The sequence below is a fragment of the Nestor notabilis genome, unplaced genomic scaffold, assembly GCF_000696875.1.
Source record: "Nestor notabilis isolate BGI_N333 unplaced genomic scaffold, ASM69687v1 scaffold140, whole genome shotgun sequence".
Classification (NCBI taxonomy): Eukaryota; Metazoa; Chordata; class Aves; order Psittaciformes; family Psittacidae; genus Nestor; species Nestor notabilis.
In genome coordinates, this window is record NW_009911411.1 from 3,267 (window position 1) to 27,617 (window position 24,351).

The 24,351-nt window shown below is 38.5% G+C and overlaps 1 protein-coding gene across 1 annotated transcript in view; it reads left to right on the forward strand.

The window, feature by feature from the left end:
• ANLN (anillin, actin binding protein) overlaps nucleotides 1-23,361 on the forward strand; it is a 24,731-nt gene extending 1,370 nt beyond the window's left edge. Inside the window, exons 2-25 of the mRNA XM_010014518.1 lie at nucleotides 388-440; nucleotides 847-1,000; nucleotides 1,379-1,672; nucleotides 2,279-2,625; nucleotides 3,343-3,562; nucleotides 4,466-4,659; nucleotides 4,789-4,896; nucleotides 5,367-5,487; nucleotides 6,350-6,466; nucleotides 7,023-7,249; nucleotides 7,792-7,943; nucleotides 8,266-8,413; nucleotides 9,058-9,193; nucleotides 9,510-9,692; nucleotides 11,076-11,202; nucleotides 12,055-12,103; nucleotides 12,183-12,239; nucleotides 13,512-13,550; nucleotides 13,901-13,922; nucleotides 14,402-14,514; nucleotides 18,709-18,795; nucleotides 20,639-20,746; nucleotides 22,734-22,906; nucleotides 23,023-23,361. Of these exons, the coding sequence (XP_010012820.1) occupies nucleotides 388-440; nucleotides 847-1,000; nucleotides 1,379-1,672; nucleotides 2,279-2,625; nucleotides 3,343-3,562; nucleotides 4,466-4,659; nucleotides 4,789-4,896; nucleotides 5,367-5,487; nucleotides 6,350-6,466; nucleotides 7,023-7,249; nucleotides 7,792-7,943; nucleotides 8,266-8,413; nucleotides 9,058-9,193; nucleotides 9,510-9,692; nucleotides 11,076-11,202; nucleotides 12,055-12,103; nucleotides 12,183-12,239; nucleotides 13,512-13,550; nucleotides 13,901-13,922; nucleotides 14,402-14,514; nucleotides 18,709-18,795; nucleotides 20,639-20,746; nucleotides 22,734-22,906; nucleotides 23,023-23,146 (3,353 nt within the window). The 3' untranslated portion in view covers nucleotides 23,147-23,361. The remainder of the gene's footprint in view (nucleotides 1-387; nucleotides 441-846; nucleotides 1,001-1,378; nucleotides 1,673-2,278; nucleotides 2,626-3,342; nucleotides 3,563-4,465; nucleotides 4,660-4,788; nucleotides 4,897-5,366; nucleotides 5,488-6,349; nucleotides 6,467-7,022; nucleotides 7,250-7,791; nucleotides 7,944-8,265; nucleotides 8,414-9,057; nucleotides 9,194-9,509; nucleotides 9,693-11,075; nucleotides 11,203-12,054; nucleotides 12,104-12,182; nucleotides 12,240-13,511; nucleotides 13,551-13,900; nucleotides 13,923-14,401; nucleotides 14,515-18,708; nucleotides 18,796-20,638; nucleotides 20,747-22,733; nucleotides 22,907-23,022) is intronic.
• The last annotated feature ends 990 nt before the right edge of the window (nucleotides 23,362-24,351 follow it).

Below are 24,351 nucleotides of genomic sequence, written 5' to 3' on the forward strand. Positions count from 1 at the left end.
ACTTGGCAACCACTCGAATGTTGTTTGTTTTTTTACAGGGTTAGTGTCAATCAGGTGACCTGACCATACGCTTTAGCAATGTGTCAAAATAACCCACTAGCAAGACTTGACAGTTCAAGATGGGCTGCTTTAGGCTCTCTATTTAATCTTGACATTGCTTGGGTCTCTTTAGCCTGGCTTCCTTTGGAAGCCAAGCTAATGGGAGATGCTAGTTGATTTTATGACTGGAGCTTTGGAACCTGCTAGTTGGATTGACCTCTAGTAATAGAAGAGTAAGTGTCTCAAACTCCACTGCTTCTACAATTTTCATGGAAGTTTGTTGCTAGGTGAAAAGACCCAAACTGTTACCTCTGAAGAAAATGCTGCTGCCTGTTGTCTGTCTGGTAGGCCAGACTTCAGATAACTTGCGACAATGTGCTGACCAGCTAGTTAGCAAGAAGGTAGCTTGGAATGTGCTGCAGTGTGAGCTATCTTCTACCTGACAGGAGAAGCTGTGGGTGAAATCAAGTATGAAAATCTGGGGTTATCACAGTGAGAAAAACAAGGTAGACAGAAAAACTATGTAGCTGGCAGTGTAGAAAACATGTTTTGTGCGTTCTGCCTGCAGGTGGGGATAGTCAGACAGAAAACCAGATGTTGAATGTTTCTGTCGTGCTGTGCCACAGTAGATCAGTTCACAACATCCAAGAGCAGTGTTCCTCTTAATGTAGCCTTAACTATAAATTTCTGGTCTGGTGGGTCTTGGTATATGCTATATAAAATTCAAACATTCTTAATTTGGGCTATTACTAGTTAACACACTCATTGCAATGTATAGTAGTAACACATGATTTGTTGACTGCTCAGAAACTCCTTGAAAGAACCCGTGCCAGGCGAGAGAACCTGCAGAAGAAAATGGCTGAGCGGCCCAAGATGGGAGCGAGACCCACAATGCAGACCAAGAGGGTCAGAGAGCCTTTGTTAGAAACTGGGAACCAGGTGCCTCTTCCTGCAGGAGAAGGTATTTTGCAACAGATTTAATAAAGATTCTCTTTTGCTTCAAGTCGGTCTCCTTTTTTAATAATGGCAAGTAAAACCCCTTAGTCTTTATCTCACATTGTGATGGACGCAGTTACCTGACTGCTAGGACTGAGTATAGCTAATGTTTAGCTTAACCTGAGAGCAGATGCTTTAAATAATCAGTAATCTTTGCAAAAATAATTGTTTAATGGAAATGATAGTGCCTTGTGCTTGATAGTTTTGGGAAGGGCAGGTTTTTTGGAGGCATATCAGGTTACTCTTAAGTCATAACTTTATTTGCATTGCGATTTTGTGTTGTCTGAAAAAATATTGAGGATTCTTTGAATACTAATCTACTTGAATACTCTGACCTGTACAGTGAAACCTGGTACAAAGCCCTCACCATCAAAGAGGCTCTGCCCTAACAATACGGAGACTCAAGCTCCCAGTTCACAGAACATACAGCCAGTTCCTTCAAGTTCCACAAGCCAGCATTCTCCTGAGATGACTTCAGAGTTGCACATAACTGCTTCTAACAGAGCTTCATTGCTTCAGCCTCTTGAGAAAGGAAAAACAAACACTGAATCAGAAACTCCTGCAGCTCCTGCAGCTCTTTCAGTCAAAACACGTATGCAGAGGTTGGCAGAACAGCGACGCTGCTGGGATAGCGAGGGTATGCTTCACTTACTAAGCAGTGTTGGTCTTTGCCAGTGTTTGCATTGGTGAGTGGCCAGGGTGGACAGAGTCTTGGGTGACACCCATGGCAGCAGGGTTGGAACTAGATGATTTTAAGGTCCTTTCCAACCCTAATTATTCTATGATTGTTTGCTAGCAGAAGATAATTTTGTGTGTATGAATACTAATCTTTTCATAAAGAATTCTTGTGCAGCACTGGGTAAAGGCCTAAAATAATGAGACTGTTGACTGCAGCTTAATTTTATACTTTTATTCTCTCCCTCCTAACTAGTGTGATGCCTTGCTCATCACGACAGTGACATAAACCTAGTAAGCTCCTTGGTTACAAATTTATCTGCATTGTAATAAGCTCTAGTTTAACTTGATTAGTCTCAATGCCTTCAGACTCCTTGGTTACGAATTTATCTGCATTGTAATAAGCTTTAGTTTAACTTGATTAGTCTCAATGCCTTCAGAGCTAATAGCTTGATTCTGTTGATGGTAAGAATATTTAACTGTTGATAAACTCAATATTGAGCAAAGTGTAAAAGATGCAAATATATTTCAATATATCAGGAAAATAAGTGTGTTTTCCTTTTTCCAGATCCCTCTGAGTGTGTTCCCCTGTCTCCTCTCCAGTCAAAAGATCTGCCTGTTTCTCCACCTAAGCAGACATCTAATGCCCTGGCAAGTGATACCCCTATTGGGAGAAGAGGCCGTTTAGCTAACCTTGCTGCTACAATTGGTTCCTGGGAAGATGACCTAAGTCATCCATCTGCAAAGCAAAACAATGCACAAGAACAGCCTGGCACTACTTGTTTATCCAAATTGTCCACTACAAGTGGAGCATCTGCTAGAATCAATAGTAGCAGTGTAAAGCAGGAAGCTGCATCCTGTTCTCAAAGGCTTGTTGAGGCTCCTATTAATAAACCAGCAAACTCAAAGACAGCGGTGAGTGTCTGATTTAGCTGCTGATTAAAAATCAATTTGAGTATTGGGGAGCGGGGGGGCATGACACAAATATTAACTCATAACTGTTTAATCTGCAGTTAAAGAGTTGGTCTTTAGTCTGTTTATCTTAGTCTATTTACAACTTCTGCTTTATTGCAATCCCACGTGCCTGTTTTTAATAGCAGACCTGGAACAGCTTAGAATCCCTTTTATTGAGACTTGGTTGAATGTAATATTTCTAAGTCTTGTAAAAGTTGATGTCCAAGTAATTGGTTGCTGTTCTTGACTATCAGAAGAGGACTTTTTGCAGAGATACTGGGTTTTGCTTGGTAACTTCATATAATTGATTGACTTAAATGTTATTGCTGTATGAAAATGAATTAGAAGGCTGAAATTAGTAGTGCCAGATACCTAATGTTGAACTTATGCCATTTATGAAATGACAGGATCTGCACTGTGCAGTCTTGTTTAGGGGCATGTGGGAAGATACCTAAAGTAGCTGGGTAAGGCACCTGGAATCAAATACTGAAACAGTTTGAAATACTGGATAGAAAAAAATCTACAAAAAGCTTCTAGCACTTGTTCTCAGTTTTCTGTTGTTGATGGAATAGGTGTGTTACGTTATAGTATGCTGTGCAGAATGCTTTCATTTTCCGCTTGAAAGAATGAGAACATACAGACTCATTTTAATGTTGTTCCTTTTTCCCCCTTGTTAAGGATCCAAACGATTTAACACGATCCTCAAGAGTCACTGTTCCCTGTTCTAAAGAACCTGCAGCACAACAGCCGCTACCAGAGAATCCCTGCAGCCCTCAGAAAACTGAAAAGCGTACACAAACAGCAAAATCAACTTTGCCTCAACCAGTTCAGTCCAAAGAAGAGCCAGTCAAAGGAACACATGTGCAACCTGAACCTAAGGGTAAACCCACAACACCAGGTAAGCTGTTTTCTTCAGCTTCAGTAAATGTTTATTTAAATTAGGCTTATGTGTCCTCAGTTGAAAACTACATATTAGTTAAGAATTTATGGTGACATATCAGGTAATGCCTGTTTCCTTCTGTAACTTGAGTGAAGTCCTGAAGAGTTCTGTGATAATTATCATAAATCATACAGTTTCCATAGTTTGCAAGGATATTTTCTCAGACAGGCTTTCAGTAACTCTTGAGAGCAAAATTTTTCTCTATGTAAAAATGTATCCTACTAACATCAGTTAACTGAGACTATTCAAAGCTTCTTTCAAGTTGTTGGATACTACATGTTTCCAAACAACATCAGGTAAAGAGTCTGCATAAGTTAGAAGAAATCAAAGCTAAATGCTCCAACTTTGCAGTGTCTTTCTTTTCAGTGGCAGCATCGATGTTGAAACAAGTGATCACCCCTAGTTTTCAATTCAACTTCTTGTTGGGTCAGAAACTTGGACTAACAGCTTGAACTCTTTGAAGGTGGCCAGTAGACCAAGTGTGTGCCTCTAGATATGCTGTCAATAAAAGACAAAGCAAGGTGGATGTCAAACAATGTATCTGCCTTATGTACTAGACTGCTCAATTACAGGAAGGATGCAAGTGAGGCTGGTTGTAGAGGAAATGTTGAAAAAGCAAACCAGTTTAAATAATTGGTGGATCACATGGACTTTAGCAAGAGGATGACATCTATTTGCTCTGATTTGCTGCTTTATTAACTTCAGTGTTCTGTTACTGTGGTGATTTGCACTTCAGGTTTAGTTCACGTTGAAGAGCTGTAAAGGAATCAGCTTAATTGCTTCATTGAGAACCTTCAGCAGGATGCAGTGATTTCTGTGGTTTTGAGAGTCTCTTTCAAGGCAAAACAATTATTCTTGTAGGGGGATCAGGAATTAAACCCTTCCTGGAACGCTTTGGGGAGCGCTGTCAAGAGCGTAGTGCACAGAGTCCTGCTACGAATACTCCAGGGTGCAGAACACCCATTGTTACCCCAAATACCAGGACAATCCAGGAAAGGCTGCTTAAACAAAATGAAAATTCCTCTACTGCCAGTTTAGCACTTCAGCTTAAGCAGGTAATGACTTCGCTACGTTCATAGTTTGCTTGGGAAGATACTTGCAGTTCTGCACCTGCCTGAGGAATCTGAAATGTTTGACATCTTTAAGCTGTTCACTTTTCCCCCTGTCGCTCTTTATTTGCTTAGGAACGTGAACGAGAACTTGCATGTCTTCGTGGCCGGTTTGATAGGGGCAATCTGTGGAGTGCCAAGAAAAACGAAAGTCCGAAGAGAAAACTTCCAGAAGCTAAAATGGTAACGTGTGACCTCCATGTATCAAAAGATGATGGGCTTTTGTTAAAGCAAATGAATTGCTTTAACATGTTCTGAATGCAGGATAGATGTGCAACTGTAAATTAAAGACAAAGCCAGGCTGTGCAAGACCTCTTTTGAAGTGGTTTCTATGAATATTAACAAATTATTAGAGTTATTTTTCCCCCTGAGAATCATTTAAGGAGACAAGTGATACTGCTTTGAGCCAATTAGCTTATCTGTAGGTTTTCTAAGTGTGGGGTTTAATATTCTATAACTTTAAAAGCAAAAGAAAACTCCTCCCACAGTGTTTGGTACGTCAGCTAAATTTCTTACATAAATAAATAGGATCCTTCTTGAGACTGGATAAGCAGCATTTTTTTCCTAGCAGGTATTAAAATGTGTTTCTTTCTGGCATGTTTTTAGTCCCTTTGAACACTACCGTAAGTGTACGATGTTTTGATTTTTGCCAGGAAAGCCAATCTCAGGCTAGTCCAAAACATTCTCCTTGTTCCAGTGCCACCACTTTTGCATCAGCAGAAGACACAGCAGCAAGTGATAGGCCAGCAAAGTCTCCCAGCGTGGAGTCTTCAGGTAAGAATTGTCACTGTTTGCTTGTGGCTAATGCTGGACCGAAGCACTGCCCTTGATGTTCATGAGCAGATAAAGAGGCTGGTAGCACTAACATGTATAACTGGACCTGCCTAAATCTTCTTGTATGATAATAATATTCTGCACTCTTATACCACTTGAAAGATGGGCAGGAAAAACTGCCTTTCATTTTTTTTTACCTGTGTTTTGTACTTTCATGTATGTTAAGTGGAAGGAGAGAGAATGAGAATCATCAGTTACAGATTTAATCCATACTGTACCTGAGTATCCAAATTTCCACAACAATCTAATGGGACGGAACTCTTCTCCCGCCAGTAGCCCTTTATGCTATTAATTCTTATTGTAGGAAACATGAAATGAATTCAGAGAGGCTCTTGACATCCTTTCTGGTGCTCACTGAGTGGAAAAGCCTGCAGTTCTCTGAAAGAAGAGTGAACTTTGTTACCACATCTAGACATTATGGGCAAACACGCTGTCAAAGCTGCTTCTAGAAAACCAGGATGAGATCCTGCTTTTGTCTGGGGTTTGGCTGTGGTGGTTTTTGTGTGGTGGGTTTTTTTGCTTGTTTGTTTCTTAAAATTTCCCTTTTTGCGCTGAGTGGTTGTACTCTACTATGGTTTCAGCATGGCTTCTTGTGCTAGCAGTTTTCTGATTGTAAGATAAACAGTTGCACAGGTTGTAGAAGGTATGCATTCTAATGATTATTTTACAGCAAGCTGACTTAATCTAGTGGGGGTTTTGTCAGTTGTCAGCTATATCATCAGACTGCCAAAAAAAATTCAAACTTAAAATAAAATTCAAAGGTTAGACATGATCATCAGTGACATCTTTATAAACTATTTAGGTGCTCCTAGATGTGAAGAGAGTCATAAACCCAGTCCTCTGAAGATCTCTGAGACAAAGAGTCCTGTAAAAGCAGTATCTGTCTCAAAACTTGAGCAATGTGCTGAGAAACTGAAAGGTTTGTATTGAGTAGATGTATATTAATGCACTTAACTGTCTGTTGCCACTTGTCCAGCACAGTGTCAATATCCTTCAAGTCTGAACAGTGAGTTCATCATGCATCTGCTGACACTGGTGTGTTTCGTAATGAGGTTTATATAAAATCAATCAGGAATCTTCTTTTATCATGATCCTTCTCTCTTGATATTCAAGTCTTCAAGAAATATTAAAACGCTGATATTGAAAGTTTATTGGGAAAAGATAGACTGTTCTACTGTGGGTCTTGCAGTTAAGTTTCAGACCTGTTTGAGCTAAAATCTTGAAACTTGTTTCACAAGTGCATCTTTGTATTCCCTTTCTGTATCAATTATGCAATGTATGTGATAATAATATATTAAAATAAGGATGGAAGTATACTTTAGGGTTCTATATGCCTGACTATAAGTCTTTCTTTAATCAAGCTTACTCGAAAAGCAAAAATAGTTGCCTTACCTGTTAACATCTTTCTGTTCATTTAATGAGAATTAATTGTTTAGTCCTGATGCTACTAATACTTTTGAAATATCACTCTTTAGATGAAGTATACGAAATTGAAATGAGTGTGGATGATGAGATGAATAGCTCGAAAGTGATAAATGAAATTTTTGAAGTTCTTGAAGAAGATGGTCCAGACATAGAAAAGCTGAAGAAAGAAATGAGTATGAGCCTGGAAGGAGAAAGTGATGAGGATGAGCAGGAAGAGTCACTTAATATTTCGTCAATGTCTCTGTTAACCCCTTTAGTGGAATCTGTTGGTCCAGAGGTGAGAATTCCTAAGAGATGGGTAAGGGCTTGTTTATCACACAGAGAGGTATAATTTGCTTGTGAGCAACGATATTTTGTTTTATTGTGATACGTGGGCAAATAAGTTACAAAAGACATTTTGCTAACGAAAGCATAATGAGGTCAAGTTATTTTCTTCTGAAAATAGCTGAGCATGTTGGAAGCTCTGCTAAACAAGTGGTTTAACTCCTGCTAAATCAAGTTTGAGTATATATATCTATTAGCTTTGCTGGACTTCCAGTGGTATACATGCATTCAATGAACTGGTCACTGATGAAAATGTGAAGAGAAGAAACTGTACTACTTAGGAAACTAAGGGTGAAATCTCCTTGAGTTCAGTGGCCTGTTGGTGCCTTTAAAATATAAAATTTGCTCATTCTGTGTTCTGGAAAATACTTGTAAAATGTGTGTTAAGTTTGGAGGCGGCTTAATACTATTTACTGTTTATATGCAAGACTTAGTAAAGGTGAGAGAAAGCAGGTAATGATTATCGTGGCCTTTATAACCTTTTCTTCTCCCCAGGCCTTTGTTTCTCCTTGTAAGTCAACTGGTGAAGGCAGCAGTATCAGTGATGTAAGTCTGAAGTCTGACAAGTTCCAAAGGACTAAAGTCCCCAGGGCAGAATCTGGAGACAGCATTGGCTCTATATCAGATGATCGCAACCTTCCCTATAGGTAATAAATGCAAAACCCCACCTCTAATTCTGTAAGTGGGCAAAGTTAAGACACTGGATATTTTAGCTCTTCTAATGAAGCATACAGCTGAAACGTCAAAAAAAGCTTTTTCTTCCAAAATTTCAAGCCTTTATCAAAGATAGTCCCCCTGTAGTCTTGATGCTTAAACTTGAAATGAGGTGATAGAATGCTTTTGTGTTTTAAAGCGGTTTAGGCAACTTGAAAAACATCAGTAAGTGATACATATGTATGTATATTTAAAAAGCAACCCAAAACATTGTTATAGCTGTGAAACACTTAGTGGGGTTTCCTCTTTTGAAAGCATTGATGCATACAGATCTCAAAGATTTAAAGAAACCGATCGTCCTTCAATAAAGCAAATCATTGTTCGCAAAGAAGATGTTGCCTCCAAGCTAGAAATGAAAAAGAATGGCCCATCCGACCAAGTCAATATCAAAAAGAAAATGCAGGTAAGCAGTATACTACTTTAAATCCTTTTTCTCATTTACTATTTCCTTGCTTCATTTCCCTTGAGAATCTCCAGGACTTCAACATACTACTTGGAACTGCAGAATTAGGTTATTTAGCATAAATATCCAATGGTAGGGAATGATACTGCATGAGCTGGACAGCTTAATGCACCTCTTAAAAGGCTCAAGCTATAGAGTAAGGTTAGAGAGAACAAGCTGTCATTTTCAGAAGGGAATGGGGAACCTTCATCTTATTACTGCCTTTGAATTAGGCAGGATTCATTACTACATAATTTCAGTAGGCAATATTCTGGTATTTAGTGGTGCCTTTTTTGCAAGCATCACTGAATTTCTGGTTAACTCCTGCTTCCCCTGGTGAAGCAAAGACTAACCCAGATATAGAGCATACAATTGTTGAAGTCAGTCACTCCCCTTGTTTAAATTACTTCTGAGGTAAAAAAAAAAAAATGATGCTGCAATATTCTTTTGCAGAAGTAACTGTAAAACGCAAGATCTGTGTAGTTTACTATCTAAGTAGTCTAATTTCTCTGAATCATAGCCCCCAAAATACTGATCTCAAGACATTTCCATGTGTGAATCTAAATCTTTTCTTGCTAATTATTTTAACTTCTGGCTTACTCTAGGAGCTCAATAATGAGATCAACATGCAACAGACAGTGATTTATCAAGCCAGTCAAGCTCTGAACTGCTGTTTTGATGAGGAGCATGGAAAAGGGTCACAAGAAGAAGCAGAAGCAGAGAGACTTCTTCTCTTAGCAAGTAGGTTTTGAGACCCAAGTTTAATTCTTTGTCATGAACACTTTGGGAAGAAGTGGGAACAAGACTGGCGGTGTATTTATTATGCTACCTTGTAGCTGCTTTTTTCTTCACCTGGAAAACAGAGTAATATCTGTTCTGCCTCAGCTTTTTCTATAGGCAAGGGGATATTTTTGGAATCTTTCTTGCCTTTAATATTCCCACTATTCTGGAAGATCATTACCATTTCTGTTGCTTTTTACATTCTTATGGGGGGAAGAAAAGAATGTTCAGTACTACTTTTGCCTCTGTTACAACTGTAATTAATTTCTCTATGCAGCTGAGAAAAGAACTGCTTTATTGGAAGAACTGAATAGACTGAAGAGTGAGGGACCTCATAGTAAAAGAAATAAATCTACTTCTATAGCCACTGAATACACTCCATCCAGGGGATCTGTTTCCATTTCAGAAATGCGTCTACCTCTAAAAGCAGACTTTGTATGTGGTACAGTTCAAAAGCCAGGTAAAACCAGCAATTGAAAACTTTACCCCTTTCCTCCCCCTTCCCCATCCTCCCTACATATATTTCTGTTTCATTCTCCTTGGGTTTTTTGTCTTCTGCACTGGTGTTTCTCATAAATCAGGGGGCAATGAAGTTCTAACAATTGCTTTTAATTGATCTGCTTTTTGGTTAAGCTTTCAATATTTTCCATGGTGGTTTTAGTTTCATCATTTTCTGGCTCGTGAGGTTCAAGAAACTTATCAAGACCTTTCCAGCCAGTCTTAAGGATCTTTGTGGTCCTCTGTAGCCTGTTGGAGTAGAAGTAGAATTTTGTATCTCAGGTTGTATTCTCTCTCACTGCCTTGGAATTTTATTGATGGGTGCAAGTCTAGTACCTAAATATCATTACATAAATTCTGACAGACTCATTAAGCTTCTAATTTTTTTCAGTCTTTTTGTTAACATCCCAAAGTACTTCATTTATAAAGGCTAGTCTTCCATTATTGGGTCATATTTAAGTCATTAGAGTGTTAAAATGTGGATTTATTTCTTCTTTTGCTCCAGAAGAATATCTGGCAATATCTCTCTGTAGGTCTAGACTTATCCTGCAATATAGTAAGCTTCTGTTATGTGGCTATTTAAAGAATCTGCAAGCCCGCAATAACCAGTGCTAGTTTATATAATGCTACAGAATGGTTGTAGCTGGACAGATTCCTACTTTTTGCCCCAGTAAAATTTGAGGACAAAAGACATTGGACAAAATTTGGTTTAATACTGGTTGTAAAACTTTTAATCAGTTAATAGCCTTTCTTATTTCCTTGATTAACTGCCATATGAAATATGAAGTGTTTTAGTTTTTTTTATATCTTCAAATAAAGCCACAGCCAAGAATATAAAAGTAAATATCTGACCTAATTTACCACCCCTTCTCCACTCCCAACATGATTACCTCCTGCCACTGTTGAGATGTGTTTTTCCCCCCCCCTCTATGAAAAGTTAGGGAAATGAGTTGCCCAAATTACCAGTTCCTTTGCAGGACTGAAAGACCTATGAGAACAGGCAGTAGCAATGTTGATGTGCGGTTAAGCTGGCAGGCCTAGAGAATAACAGCCAGAGTGTAAGGAACTAAAATGAACTGCTGCATCTGACTGAAAGTTCTTCCTCTCCCCTCTCACACACTGGGTAGTGTAGGTCTGGCCTGAGGCGCCAGGTAGTTGTGAATCCTGTGGAGACAGTCTTACTACTGGCGAAGTAAAAACTTGTTTTAAGAGTAAGTTTATAAGCAGACATTGACTGTAACTAAGTGTTCAAGTGGGGTGAAGCAGAGATGCTTGCAGTACTTGAGGGGATTTTTAGGTATTTGAACATCTCTGCCTAACAAACCTATCTGATTTGTATTTACAGAAGCAGCAAATTACTACTATGTAATAATACTGAGATCTGGAGCAGAAAACATGGTTGCAACACCATTAGCGAGTACTGCCAGCTCCCTGAATGGAGATGCTCTTACTTTTACTACAACATTTACTATGTGAGTATAAAGGAACTTTTTTCAAACCAGTTTCAACTCTGATGCTGCAGCATGCATAAAAGCTTCATATAGGGGTGTCACATTTTGCCAACAAATATGGTGAGATCTTGTGGTATTGGTATTTCCCACTTCAAGAAAGAGCTGGAATCGCTCCTCTCAAAAGAGCAATCTAGACTTATTCCACCACCTATCTGCTAAGTCATGCCTTGGTTTTTCTACTTGTGTTCTACCCAGGGAACACTTGCAATGACAGGTGGATTGCTTTACCTGGGATAATGTGGGTTTTTTCCCTTTTTCAGCAACTAACATTTTATATAGCTTTTTGCTTTTGGTATCTGGAAAAAAATAGTACTCTTAAACCTTCAACTGTCGTATGTTAGCTAAAAGGTGGCGTCAGTTCAAATGGCCGGGTTTTTATAGCAAAAGTCTTCTAAAATAAAGAAAAAAGCTCTCTTTTTAAAATCCAACCTAACTGGAAGTTTCACTTGAAGATATTAATTCAAAAACCCCACCCAATCTCTGTTCATAGAAATGTGTGCCAGCAGTGGACTGAAGGGTGCAAACTGAGAAATGGTCAATGCACTCTATCTGCCCCTTGCCCCTTGTCCTTCCCTCCCCTTATGATCTCTGAGTTCTAGAATGTATCTTGATATAGTAATACACTCAAGTCTTAAAAACAGCAACGGTGCCTGCACTGAAGTGTAGTACTGTAGAAGTGAAACAATCAAACAAATAAATTCTCTTGTGTAGAACTTTGAGTAGAAAGAGGGAAGAAGTAAAGAGTATCATTTAAAAGGACCACCTTTTTGCTTCAGTCTGCTTAACTCAGTTTTCCCCTTTTCCCCCTTTTAGGCATGATGTGTCAAATGACTTTGAAATAAGTATAGAAGTTTACAGTTTGGTATGTATCAGTTCTTGCTAAGAAGATGTGTAAAGGAGAATGAGGTGGTGTACTTTCTGAATACCTTCTTGCCTTACAGGTACAGAGAAAAGAAGTTCTGAGCACTGATAAAAGGAAAAAGGCAAATAAATCTAAGGTAAATGAAACAACAAAATCAGCATATTGTATTTCCACAGCAAGGACACTGTAGTGTCCAGGGAGAACTGACTAATGGTCTTAGACAATCTGTTGCTTGCTTTTACTCTTCTTGATATTTGTTGGAACATCTGCAATGACAGATGGGTTACGGAGTCCTGCAGGTATTAGTTGAGTGGACCTGCAGCACTTGGTTGAGTCTAAAATACATGGGAGGGGAAGGAGAAGTCTTACTAGTCCAACAAAATGATAGGCTTTGCAAACTTCTATTAGGTATGGTGCCTCTGATAGTGATTACCCTACCTTGCAGTTTGATTTGTCTTAAAGATTCCGTTGATCAATTGCAACACATCTGCCTTTCTTCCCAGCCTTAAGTAAAAACACTAGATGTTGGTGGGTTTCTTTAAGCAAACGTTTATGCCCAAGAAGTTAATAAAACTTTTCAGCTTGGGCAGGGTACACATTTCAAGTGTTTGTGCTTTATTAAGGCTTTGTGACCCCAAACTAGCCAGTGGCTTTCTGCAGATGGTGGCTTAACAAAACCAAGAAACTTCAGTGTCTTTTAGAACAGCTGCAATGAGTACTTGAATCCTGTATCTGCAAAGAGAAATAGGAGTTTCTTTTAATCTTTACTTTCATTTGGCACATGAAAGCATGCTTCCACCTATCCCCCAGTAAAACCAGTTTGAAGTCCAGGGATTCTTTCTCTCCTGTGCTGTAGTTTAGGGGAATCTTTACTTAAAACCTAATGGTTGTGTGTCACTGTAGGTAAGTTGCTGATGTGGAGTTATCATTTGCTGATAGCATCCTGTATCTGCTTTTTGACAAGCTGCTTTAACTTGTCTTTCAGCTTCAAGAATAGATGAGCATATAATTCCGGTTCATATTAATATACAGTCTCACCTAAACTTTGATATGATGTACAACAGTAGCACACTGAACATCTCTGTATCACTGACTCTTATCTTTAATAAGCAAATGGAACTTTGAAGCCCTGTTAGGTGAAGGTGTACTGAGATTGCTTTTTCAAACACATGCTGCCCATCCCAAGCTAATGCATACTTAAATCTTTCTGCAGTAAATATTTCTTTGATATATAGCATTCCTTCCACTGAAATGTTACATCTAATCAAAAAAACCAAGATCTGCTCATTACAACAACTAGTATCCATTCAAAACTTTACATAAGCCTTCAGTAGTTTCACTGTCTTAATTTTCACACCGTGATGAACAAATTCAGTAGAAAATGAATTTATCTTATATTCTTTTGTAGGTTATTACCCCAAAGAGATTATTAACATCTATTACCTCTGTAAGTATGAATGTAATATTGTAACAAGATCTGGTTATGACCTCTTCCAAAGGCTTATTGTCACACTGAATAAGGCTGTGCCCATAGTAGGCTCTTTGTATCTCTTGAAACTCTGTAACTGTCCAGCTTTCTGCAAAATTCTTCAGCCATCAGCTCAAGAAATAGGTAACAGCTTTAAACATGTAATGCTGGAAATAATGCACTTACTACATACTTATTGGGACTTTCTTTGAAGATGTGTTTGCTTTTTAAAGTACTTCAGATGTTGCTTTTCTAACCTGCTTAGTCTTGTGTAGAAATGTGCAGAAATTACTTCCTCCACTAAGCTTTTCTTTCTCTCTTTCTCCTAGAAAAGCACACTTCTTACTCCAGGTAAGTATAAATCTAAGCATCTTGTGTAGAATATCTATCATATTGGCATTTGCTGTCTAAAGCAGTATATCAATGAGTAATACTTGTAACAGATGCTAATTTGGGAGTAATAAATACAGAATTATGTCAGCCCAGTTTGCCAGCCCCAAATCTGACACTGTGTTTATACCTGATTTGTCATTCTGTTTAATGGAAGATCTCTCCACAAAATCAAATGCAGTATCTGGTATTAGATACCTGTAACTTATATGCTTTCCTTGAGAAGGTAAACTCACATGAATGTTAGGATTTTAAACCAGAGTCTGATGTCAACAAAGTAATACAGAGGAAACTTGAAAATGCAAACAGATTTGGAAGTATTGCTTAGGGCTGCACCACAAAGTGTGCTTCTCCTGGAGTACTAAGCAGCACCAATAAAGCCTTGCAGCATCCTGCTTGTGTGTTGTGTTATGACTGTGTTATAATTTCTTTCTCCACAGCCATGGCCAGTCCAGGTGGCCCTAATGCTATACGCAGTACGAACTTCACCCTTGTTGGATCCCACAAGCTGTCACTGTCTTCTGTAGGAAATGCCAAATTTGCATTGGATAAGGTAATGGAAATGACTGGCTACTAATCCAAATGTAATTGCATGTTACTGGAGTAACAGATACGAGTCTGGTTCACTGTTTTCAGATGAAGTTACCATCCTAGAAACAAAACATAGGTTTATATAAATGTTGTTTGCATACATATATAGATAGATAAATATTTATGTAGAGTTTTTGTTCATATTTAATTTCATGTGACTGAAATGTAATTTTGAGATCCAAAAGAAAGAAAATATATGTGATTATGCCAGAAGCTTTCTTTTCTGGAGCTCCATGCTTGTGCAAAGATAATGAAGGCATTTAGTTACTGATTTGCTTTCACTGACAAAAACAATTGATGTATGCAGTTGGTATCTCTATATGTGGTCTTCATATTGTTCTTTGCTCTTAGTCTTGCAGTTACCCCTAAATAAGACACTGTGTTTTAATGATAATGAAGTATTTGAAATTGACTGCATTTAATTGACTTAAAAATTGCTGTTTGAATATAGTTAGGAATAAGAGTTTCCTTTCATATCCTAATTAAATTTGTAGAAGCAAATTATTTTAATGCTTGAGAGCTATTATTGAGTTTTATACCAGTAGTTCTTTGTCTAAACAGAATATGCTTATTGGCTTTTACCATCAGAAATTAAAAATTACATACATTCTTACATTCATTACAATCTCTGACCTTGTAATATCTTATACCTAAAACCTATTTTAATAGGTGTTTATGCCAGCAGCTATCCTAAGCTAACTTAAATTCAGAAGCTACTACAGCTTATGGTGGTACTAAATTACAGCTTTATCCAAACAGCAGCTTAAGAGTATACTTTTTTTCTTGGCTATTTAAGTTTTATTGTGATGATACTAGTATTGCAGTTATAGCTTCTGATGAGTGATGAGATAATAGGAATTGATTGTGTTTGTGCATAAGATTAGAAACATCACAATAATCCCAATTTGCCTTTTACAAGCTTTGCTTTTCATGGATAGAAGCAGACTTTATTACTGGAACACTTGCAGAACTTATCAGTTGAATTGCACTGCTCATTTTGACTGCATGAACTTCAGAAGTACCAGCTTTGTTCTTCAGCATAAATGTTCTTCTTAACCGGAATTACAAATAGAAGTCTCAGTTTGTGTATGCTTATTATTGTAAAAGACAGGGAGTAGAATTCTGCAAGTCTTAAAGGCTCCTAATATTTTATGTTTGGTTAGTAAATCTCTGTAAGCATTTAAATTCTGCAATTTATCGCCCAAGGTTATTGGAAGCACTTTATTCTTGGAGTTATGGGAATTGCATTTTATGTCATTTAGCAACTTGGGTTTAAACTCTTTTGGTTTACTCATTAGGACAGGACACTGGACTGGACTAGTAAACTAGCACCAGCATAAGGTTCAAATGGAATTCCAGGGAAATCACCACCTGGTTAATTTTTTTCCAGGTGCAGACTTCAACAGTTATTAACGAATAAGAATTCCCCCTTTATGCCAAATAACATTTTCTAATTATTATTATTTTATTAAATGATCATCTTTGTAAAGCTTCAGTTTGGACTTGGCCTGTGGCTGCACCAAACAGCTGCTTTTTAACTTGCTCCATGCATTTCTAATACGGAACAAACTGCTGCCACAGTGGGTATTTTGAGTTTCATTCCTCCCACTTTTATGCACAGGGTGGAAAGGACAAAAATGTACGCATGTGTAACTGTCCTCTTTTTATTAAACCTTAACTCTACACTAATTGCATTGAGCATGTTTCTTTTTTCCCTAGATAAATTTTGAAGGGGTGGAAAAAGAACTGTTGGGCTATATGTTCCAGGACCAGGTTGCTATGATCCTTTTAATAGGAAACTGCTTCCTAGTGCATGTTGCTCATGTCTGCCTGGCCTGGTTGCAGAATTTAAATGCTTACAGAGATTTACTAACCAAACATAAAATATTAGGAGCCTTTAAGACTTGCAGAATTCTACTCCCTGTCTTTTACAATAATCATGCTGCTAGAACTCAACATGATTTAGGCTACCTAGGGTTTTTCCTTATCCAGCATGTGTCTTCCTAGATCACTAGAGGAGGGTTTTTGTTGTCCCAAAACAAATCCATATCTCTGCAAGGCTGCTAGTCAGGAAATTTGAGCCAACTTGATGAACTGCACAGGACATAGAATGAGCTACTCTGCTGATGTATGAGTAATGAAATGAGGAAAAATGATTGGCGGCCTAAATGTTGGTTTCACTCAACTTGTTGCAACTGAAGAAAATTAAAATCACTCAGGAATTATCTTATTTCTTATTCTATTGAGACCTTGTTCTGTCAAGACCCATCAGGACCTTTAGTTGTTTTTAAGCAAAAGGCAATCCTAAAGAGCCAAAGTTCTGAAAGTGCTAAACTGAAAACCTGTGAAATTCTTACTTGTACACAAAGGTGCAATTCAAATAGTTCTCTTGGAGTATACATTTTTGGCTTTAAGAATTAGATAAATTGATGTGCTTAAAAGAAGTAAGTGGTCTTTAATCTCTGAAACTAGTTTTACTTAGTTAACTGTTAACTAGTTAACTCGAGTCCCTCAGGGGAAAGTGGTTTAGAAAACTTTATGTATGTTTTCTCTTCAAATTAAGCAGGTGATAATTTTAGTACCAGCTGTCTCCTATTTGCAATCAAATAGGAGACTAACAGGTCCCAAAACCCCAATTTTTTGCAAATTCTTGACAGTTACCTTGAGTATCTTTACAGACATTCTGCTATGACAATATGCTGTCATCTTTAGTAGCTATCTGAATGACCATAGCAGAATGCAAGCTAGCCTACACACGGGCTTTAATTTTCTCTTCATCTAGCTGGATATTGAACAAATTGCTTTCTTTCTTCCACCTCCACCCCACTTGTCTTTGAAAGGGATATGTTGCTAATTAGGATGTCATAATTTCTCATTATGTGTACAGGAGGGTGTTTTGAGATGCGCTTTAGTAGCGGTGCTGAAGGCTCTGAAAAACTGATCCCATTCCATTCGTTACACAGCTCCTCACTCGTAAACTCCTTAATCCACAAAGGAGATTCATCAGACCTGACCTAAATTAGAAAGAAATGCAAAACCAATAATCTTGAAGCAGGGAATTGGTCAAACTTGAGGTCCTCATGGATTTTACTGTGGTTTGGTAAGATACAACCCAATGCTCCCTGCTGTAACATCCAGGGCTATCAATTATCTTTGCTGATAAAAATCCAGGCCTGGTGCAACTTATTTTTGTTATGTGGAAACATTTTGCTGGTTTTGCTTCTCAAATGGTCATGCAGACACCTAGCTGGTGCTCACAATTTTGCTGTGCTATATACATGTAGGGCCAAGTACATGAACAAGCCATGCATGCTGTCTAGTTGAGTAGATCTCGCCCATAATAATGATTTCCACACCTACTTGTGCACGTGTGTCGTGTCTGGGAGGAAGCTGCAGTATGCCTACAGCTCAAAGGTGATCAGTTTCTAACTGTAACATCTATTGCAGGGTTCATTGAGGCCTACAGATGCACACTTTTAGCTATTAGGGGTTACTCCTGTTCATCTGAACTAGTAGCAAAACTTAATTCCACTTGATGAACATGTGTGGAGGGAGTGGGGGAAGTCAAAAGGCAGACTTTATTGCATGTTCTTCTTCAAAGCTCTTCAGTATCAAATAACCATTTAAACAGCCTCTGGGGCAGTGGTTAAGCTGGTCTTCAACACTTCGAGTGCCAGCTGAGAACTGCTTTCATTGCTTTTTCCCCTTCCAGGTCTCATATACAAATAGTTCTCTGAGTAGGCTCTACTACATCACTATCTGCCAAAAATGCTTATGGCATCCAAGTACCAATCCTGTTTAAGCCCACTATAGTATTTTCCAAACAGCCTAATGTCAAACTGAGGCAGAAGCTTGCAGGATATGGACTGGTGCAGTGTGTTGTTTTTAACCATGTTTGGAGTGCTTGTATTTATAGATAGAAGCATGTTTGTGCATATGTCCTGAGCAAACTAACAATCAAATCAATCTTGAAAAGCTTCTGAATAAACTTGAAACAATAAGTGATTGTTACTGTCTTGCTCTAGACTGACCACTTCTTTCTGGCTAAAGATCCTAAGAACAAGACTGTGCTAACATCCTGGTGCAGGTGGCTTGCTTCAACTGGTAGAATTGAGAGGTGTCCAAATGAAATGACTAATTGCTTTACTTCTTACAGGTTCCCTTTTTGTCTCCTTTGGAAGGTCATATATATCTGAAGTTAAAATGCCAAGTGGACTCCTCTGTGGAAGAGAAAGGGTTTTTGGTAAGATACTTACTTCAAATTCCTTCCATGGAAATTACAAGTCCTATTAAATGTAGTTACCTTTTTAACTTGACACATGTATTTGTAGTGATTGTAAAGCTTAAAACTAGCTCATTTTTTCCTTGCCCTTCTCTGAACCAGACCTCAGACCTTTCCTAGTTTATCTTCTAAACATGCCTAAATTAAAGCTACCTTTTAAGAGTTTGCATATCTCTCTCTTCTAAACACTGTTCATCTCTTATTCTGAACTTCAGTTAACCTTCTCTTGCTATGATCTGTGATGTGAGATGAGATCTTAACTTCTCTGCCAGAAGCTTTTACAGGACATCTTGGATTTATTTTATTATTTTGTCTAGTAAAACCAAATTCTCCCTAGAAAAATCCCCCCCCAAAACACACACACACGCACTGTGTTCACAAACTTCAGAAGCAATAGTATAACATCTCAAGCAATTCTCTAAAACTGGAGTTGGAAAGTGCAGCTGATACTTGGGCCTAATAGCTGGAGCTGTTGAGATCGTGTCCAGGAGATGGCAGTAAATGTGCTGTGAAAATACTGCAGCAAAGCATTAACACTTGCTCTTATTTTGGTGGGGTTAGAATTTCTTTAGACTCTTTTCAAGCAGTTCTTTCTGTCCCTCCTTACTCTTAAGTGAAGTTGAACAGATTTCATTAGATGAAAACATTTCATGTGCTTGTGGTATTTGCTGTCCCATGTGTTTGTGTAGTCTTTAAGAAAGTCCTTGTTTACTTCCACTATACAATATGTAAAACCTGAAGAATGTCACACATACACGTCAAACTTTTTTCAGAGTAAGGGTTTGGAAACTCCCTACACAATAAAAACAGTAATCTGAACTGTGAAGAGTGAAAAACATGACACAGTGATTGGGAGGGGTGGAAATTCTGTACCAGAGGGATCAGGAATAGAAGTCAGATACTAAACCTCTCATTTCAGTACTAAAGAAATGGGGCTTGAAATTGGCATAATCCTGCATCCAGTAAAATAATGACTGACACAAACATTTAAAAGCAATTTCTAATTTCTTTTAAACTGATTGGACTCCTGCCTGTCCTGTAGAATAGCTGAACATTTTGTAATCCAGCACAGTAAGTCAAAGGTGACTTGGGTATTTAAGTGGTTAGGGTTGGAAGGGACCTTGAAGCTGATCTAGCTCCAACCCCCTGCCCCGGGCAGGGACACCTTCCACTAGAGCAGGTTGCTCCAAGACCCTGGGTCCAACCTGGCCTTGAACACTGCGAGGGATGGGGCAGCCACAGCTTCTCTGGGCACCCTGTGCCAGCGCCTCAGCACCCTCACAGGGAAGAGCTTCTGCCTCAGAGCTCATCTCAATCTCCCCTGGGGCAGGTCAAAGCCATTCCCCTTGTCCTGTCACTGCCTGCCCTTGCAAGAGTCCCTCTTCAGCTTTTCTGTAGGCCTCTTTAGGTATTGGAAGACTTCTCATAATAAATTGTGTTATACTCATCATGGTTTGTGAACCGTTCATCCTGTATCTGGTATAAGTAACCTCCGTTATCTTAAAGTAACAGAATGCTTACCACTGCCAACATGAAAATCTGGTGTTTTGAAAGGGCAGCAATAGGTGCATCTTAAGCAAAAGTCTGCAAACCTGAGAATGATAGTGTAAGCTGCTTTTCTATGCTGTCCGGAAAATAAATACACTGTACTAACAGAAGTCTCTCCTGGTGTAGATAGTTCTTCCTTCTCTTCTGTTTCCTCCTGTGAAGGGTTGTACTTGCAGAACTACCTGGGAGAAAAAATACTTGAGTACACTCAAGGTATAACAATACCTCTTTTTTTTTTTAACTATTCTTTTTTAAGACTATGTTTGAAGATGTTAGTGGATTTGGAGCATGGCATAGGCGCTGGTGTGTGCTGTCTGGAAACTGTATATCTTACTGGACATACCCAGATGATGAAAAACGAAAGGTAATGCTGTTTTCTAAAGCTCAAGTCCCAAGTTCTGTAGTACCCTGCACAACTAGCTGGTCCTTTTTAATGGCAGTTTAGGCTTAAATAAGTACATTCAAAGCATGAGATTCAAGCTTATAACTTTTCCTTGGGGCATGGAGGGAACTTCATAAATCTGACCTCAATCAGGGCAGGCTTCGAAACTTACAGCTTTATTTAGGGAGAAAGGGGAAAAGTGAAGGAAGATCCATATTTAATTTCCTCTTAAGGCTTTCCATTGTGCTTGTTAAATGACTAATTGAAATTGATCGGACTTGTACAGCTTCATAAGCAGACTGTATCTAGTTGCCTTAAGTTTTAGACAAAATAATGACTCTAACACTTAATATGGTAAAGAGTGGGCAATCCTTCTGTATTGCAGGAGCATAGCTGTAATTATGGACTATCTTACTTACAGCCTTTTTTTTGCAGCTCCACATTATATATAGCTGAAAGTGGTGCTTTTTTAATGGTTCTCATGGAAACCTAAGTTATTGTCTGGTTAATGAGACAAATCGGAGGCTCATCTGTCATGAGGTGAACCTTGTCTCCTTAGCGTGTTCTTACAGTGTGTGCTGAAATATTTTGAGGTCCTTTTAAAAACTGATTTCAAGAGGGCTTTTCTGACTCACTTAAGTAATTTACCACTAAACACTTGCTTGTTTGTTGCCAGAACACTTTCTTTCCCAAACTTTGTGACAAACTCTGGTCCTTTTGGGTCTTTATGCCAATCCAGATGCCCGAGTTTAGTTTCTTCACTGCTGACAGAGGAAGACCATATGCTGATAGTGACATTGCCAAAATATATCAATGTACTTTATTTTCCTGCCAGGAGAGAGGGAAAAATCTTTGCCTACTGTAATAGAAGATAGGCAAACAAATTGAGTTCAGCAAGAAAAAGGTTCCCATTCTACGCTTGTCTGCAAGAAAGCAGCTTTGGTTTGTTTTCCAGTTCTGTTCTTGAAAGTCTTCTAAACTTGTCTCACTATCATTGTGAGAGTCAGCTATGTTCTATTGATATACTATCACCTACAGCAGTATTAAACTATCCTTATTAAATGCCTCCCTTACCCCTACTATATCTGTTGTAGCATGCAGAGATAGATGTACCTCAGAAATATCAGTATTGGGCAATGATTGCTTTAAATTGTGAAATGCTTTTGTTAATAGATTTCCCATGGCTGTGTATAGAGAGATATATATATCACCAACCTGTTTCTTAATGCTCCTTGAAATGGAGCTATCCTGTTTCCTGTAATTTAGGTATTCTACCTATCTATGCAATAATATAGGGAACATGCCAAATAAATAGCAAGCTTTTCTCCAAGCCAAGTGCAGCTTATGATGTTACCCTGATGTGAGGTCTTCTGTAGGAGTGAAGGATCAGAGCCAAGGTCTGTAACTAACTAGGCATACAGCTGAGCCTCTGTCTATAGTCAGCAGAAAGAGAGAACTACCTTGGAACTGGAAATCCTCTTTGGAGGGATCTAGGGAGCTAAACAGCCAGACTTGGCCCTTAAGGTACTTTCCTTATCGTCATTTGAAGATGAATCTGTGTGCTTATAGGCTTTGACAAGAATTATGCAAGCATCCCTAAAGTGCTTGTTTTCTGTAGGCTTTGATAAGGTTTATTCTATCATCAGTTTGGATTTTATTATGAAATTGTCTTGAATTTGAGAGTTAAAGCTTTTTAAAAGAGTAAAGAAAAGGGCACATGTATCTTTCTAGAGCCTTTGGTAAGGGATGGATTTGTTAGTTGCATGGTACGTGGCTGAGCAGGGCATGTTCCATTGTCTATTATCTTGCTTCTGCAATGGCTCTTAAGCACCAAAAAGGGAATTCCTCTTTTTGTATGGAGTAATTGATTTGGGGGGTGTCACTTAATATGGCAAAACTTGTTCAAAGCACATATTACTGAGAATTACTCTTGACTGCAGCATTCTTGACCAATGAACTTCACTTTCAGCATCCTTTGGGCCGGATAAACTTGGCCAACTGCACGAACCATCAGATTGAACCTGCCAACAGGGAGTTCTGTGCCCGTCCCAACACTTTTGAACTAATAACTGTCCGACCTCAGAGGGAAGATGACAGAGAGACTCTTGTCAGCCAATGCAGAGACACCCTCTGTGTTACAAAGTGAGTAGATAAAATGCTATTTAGTCTTCCGTGGATGATCGAATGACCTTTTTTTGGAAGAACTAAGTCGAGGCAGAGAAAGACATACCTAATCCTTTGGGTTCTTTGCCTTTTAGGAACTGGCTGTCTGCTGATACTAAAGAAGAGCGTAACCTTTGGATGCAAAAGCTCAACCAAGTCCTTGTTGACCTTCGCATGTGGCAGCCTGATGCCTGCTACAAACCTATTGGAAAGCTTTAAACTCAGGAAGGGAAATACAAAGAAAATATGTCTGTAAAACCCGCAGGAACTATACAAAAAAAGGAAAGAGGAACTTAAATGGCAATGTGGGAAGTCTTCTGGGTCACTTATGCTTTAAATTTGAGAGTATTTAACATTATACAGGAGTATATTATGCAGTATTTTTATTTCACTTCTAAGAATTTTAAAGCTTTTTTTACTTCCTAACTTTTGAGTATGATGGAAGCAATTAGCTGTTTTCTAAATGTGCTAAGTAACTCCTTTTTTGGAAGTCTGTTTTAGCCAAGTACATTCTTTTCTTTAAGCAACTAAATTATTGCAGGAACCCACACTTCAGGGCAGGAAGGGGGACAAGCTAGTGAAAAAACAAGCTTCCGAGATAACTCAGCTCCCTGAAAGAAACAATAGCTCAGAGTTTTCTAACAAGGATGGTGCTGAAGAACATTTAATACTGGAGGGCTTGTTGGGGTGTTTTTTGTGATGATCAGGCATAGAAGTTATAGTCTACAACGTGCATTAAAGGTATTTCTCGCTTGCACAGTGTCCTTGCAGCCAGAACAAAAGCACATGCACAATATATTCATACTTTTGCCATTTCCCCTACCAACTGGTATGGATAAGTGCATGGTATGTATGCTATGTGGTTTACAGGTGTGGAATTATGTTTGCAGTATATTGCACTTTGATAGAAATGAAAGGTCTTGATTATTTTTGTTAGGACTGCTATATTAAAAAAAGAGAGCAAAATAATGGTAGAGTTGTATATGTCTGTATTTCCTGGGACTCATGGTTTGTACAAGTTAGAATTCTCCATTTGAGAACCAGGAGTAGGTTGTAAAAGTGCTTTCTCTTAATATAAGACACTACAAAGCTGCTATGTACCAACTACTACTCTGCTGGCTGAAAGTATGGCTCTTTCCCCTCATAGAAATGTCCATAAACGCAGATAAAAGCAGTACTTCAGAGCCATCCATAAAATAACAAAACTTCTCAGTTAAAACTTACAGTTCTCACAGCTTTTCACTGGGCTTAGTGAAACACCAGCTCATTATTCACTACTGCAAATGCAGTCGTGGAATACTTACAATTGCTATTGCTGTCATGTATTCACACTTGAAACACTAAATTCTCTTAGCTTATACTGTTTTCATCCTGCCACTTCTGTTATGTCTTTTACATCTAGTTTTCTTTTTCTGATGCCTTTA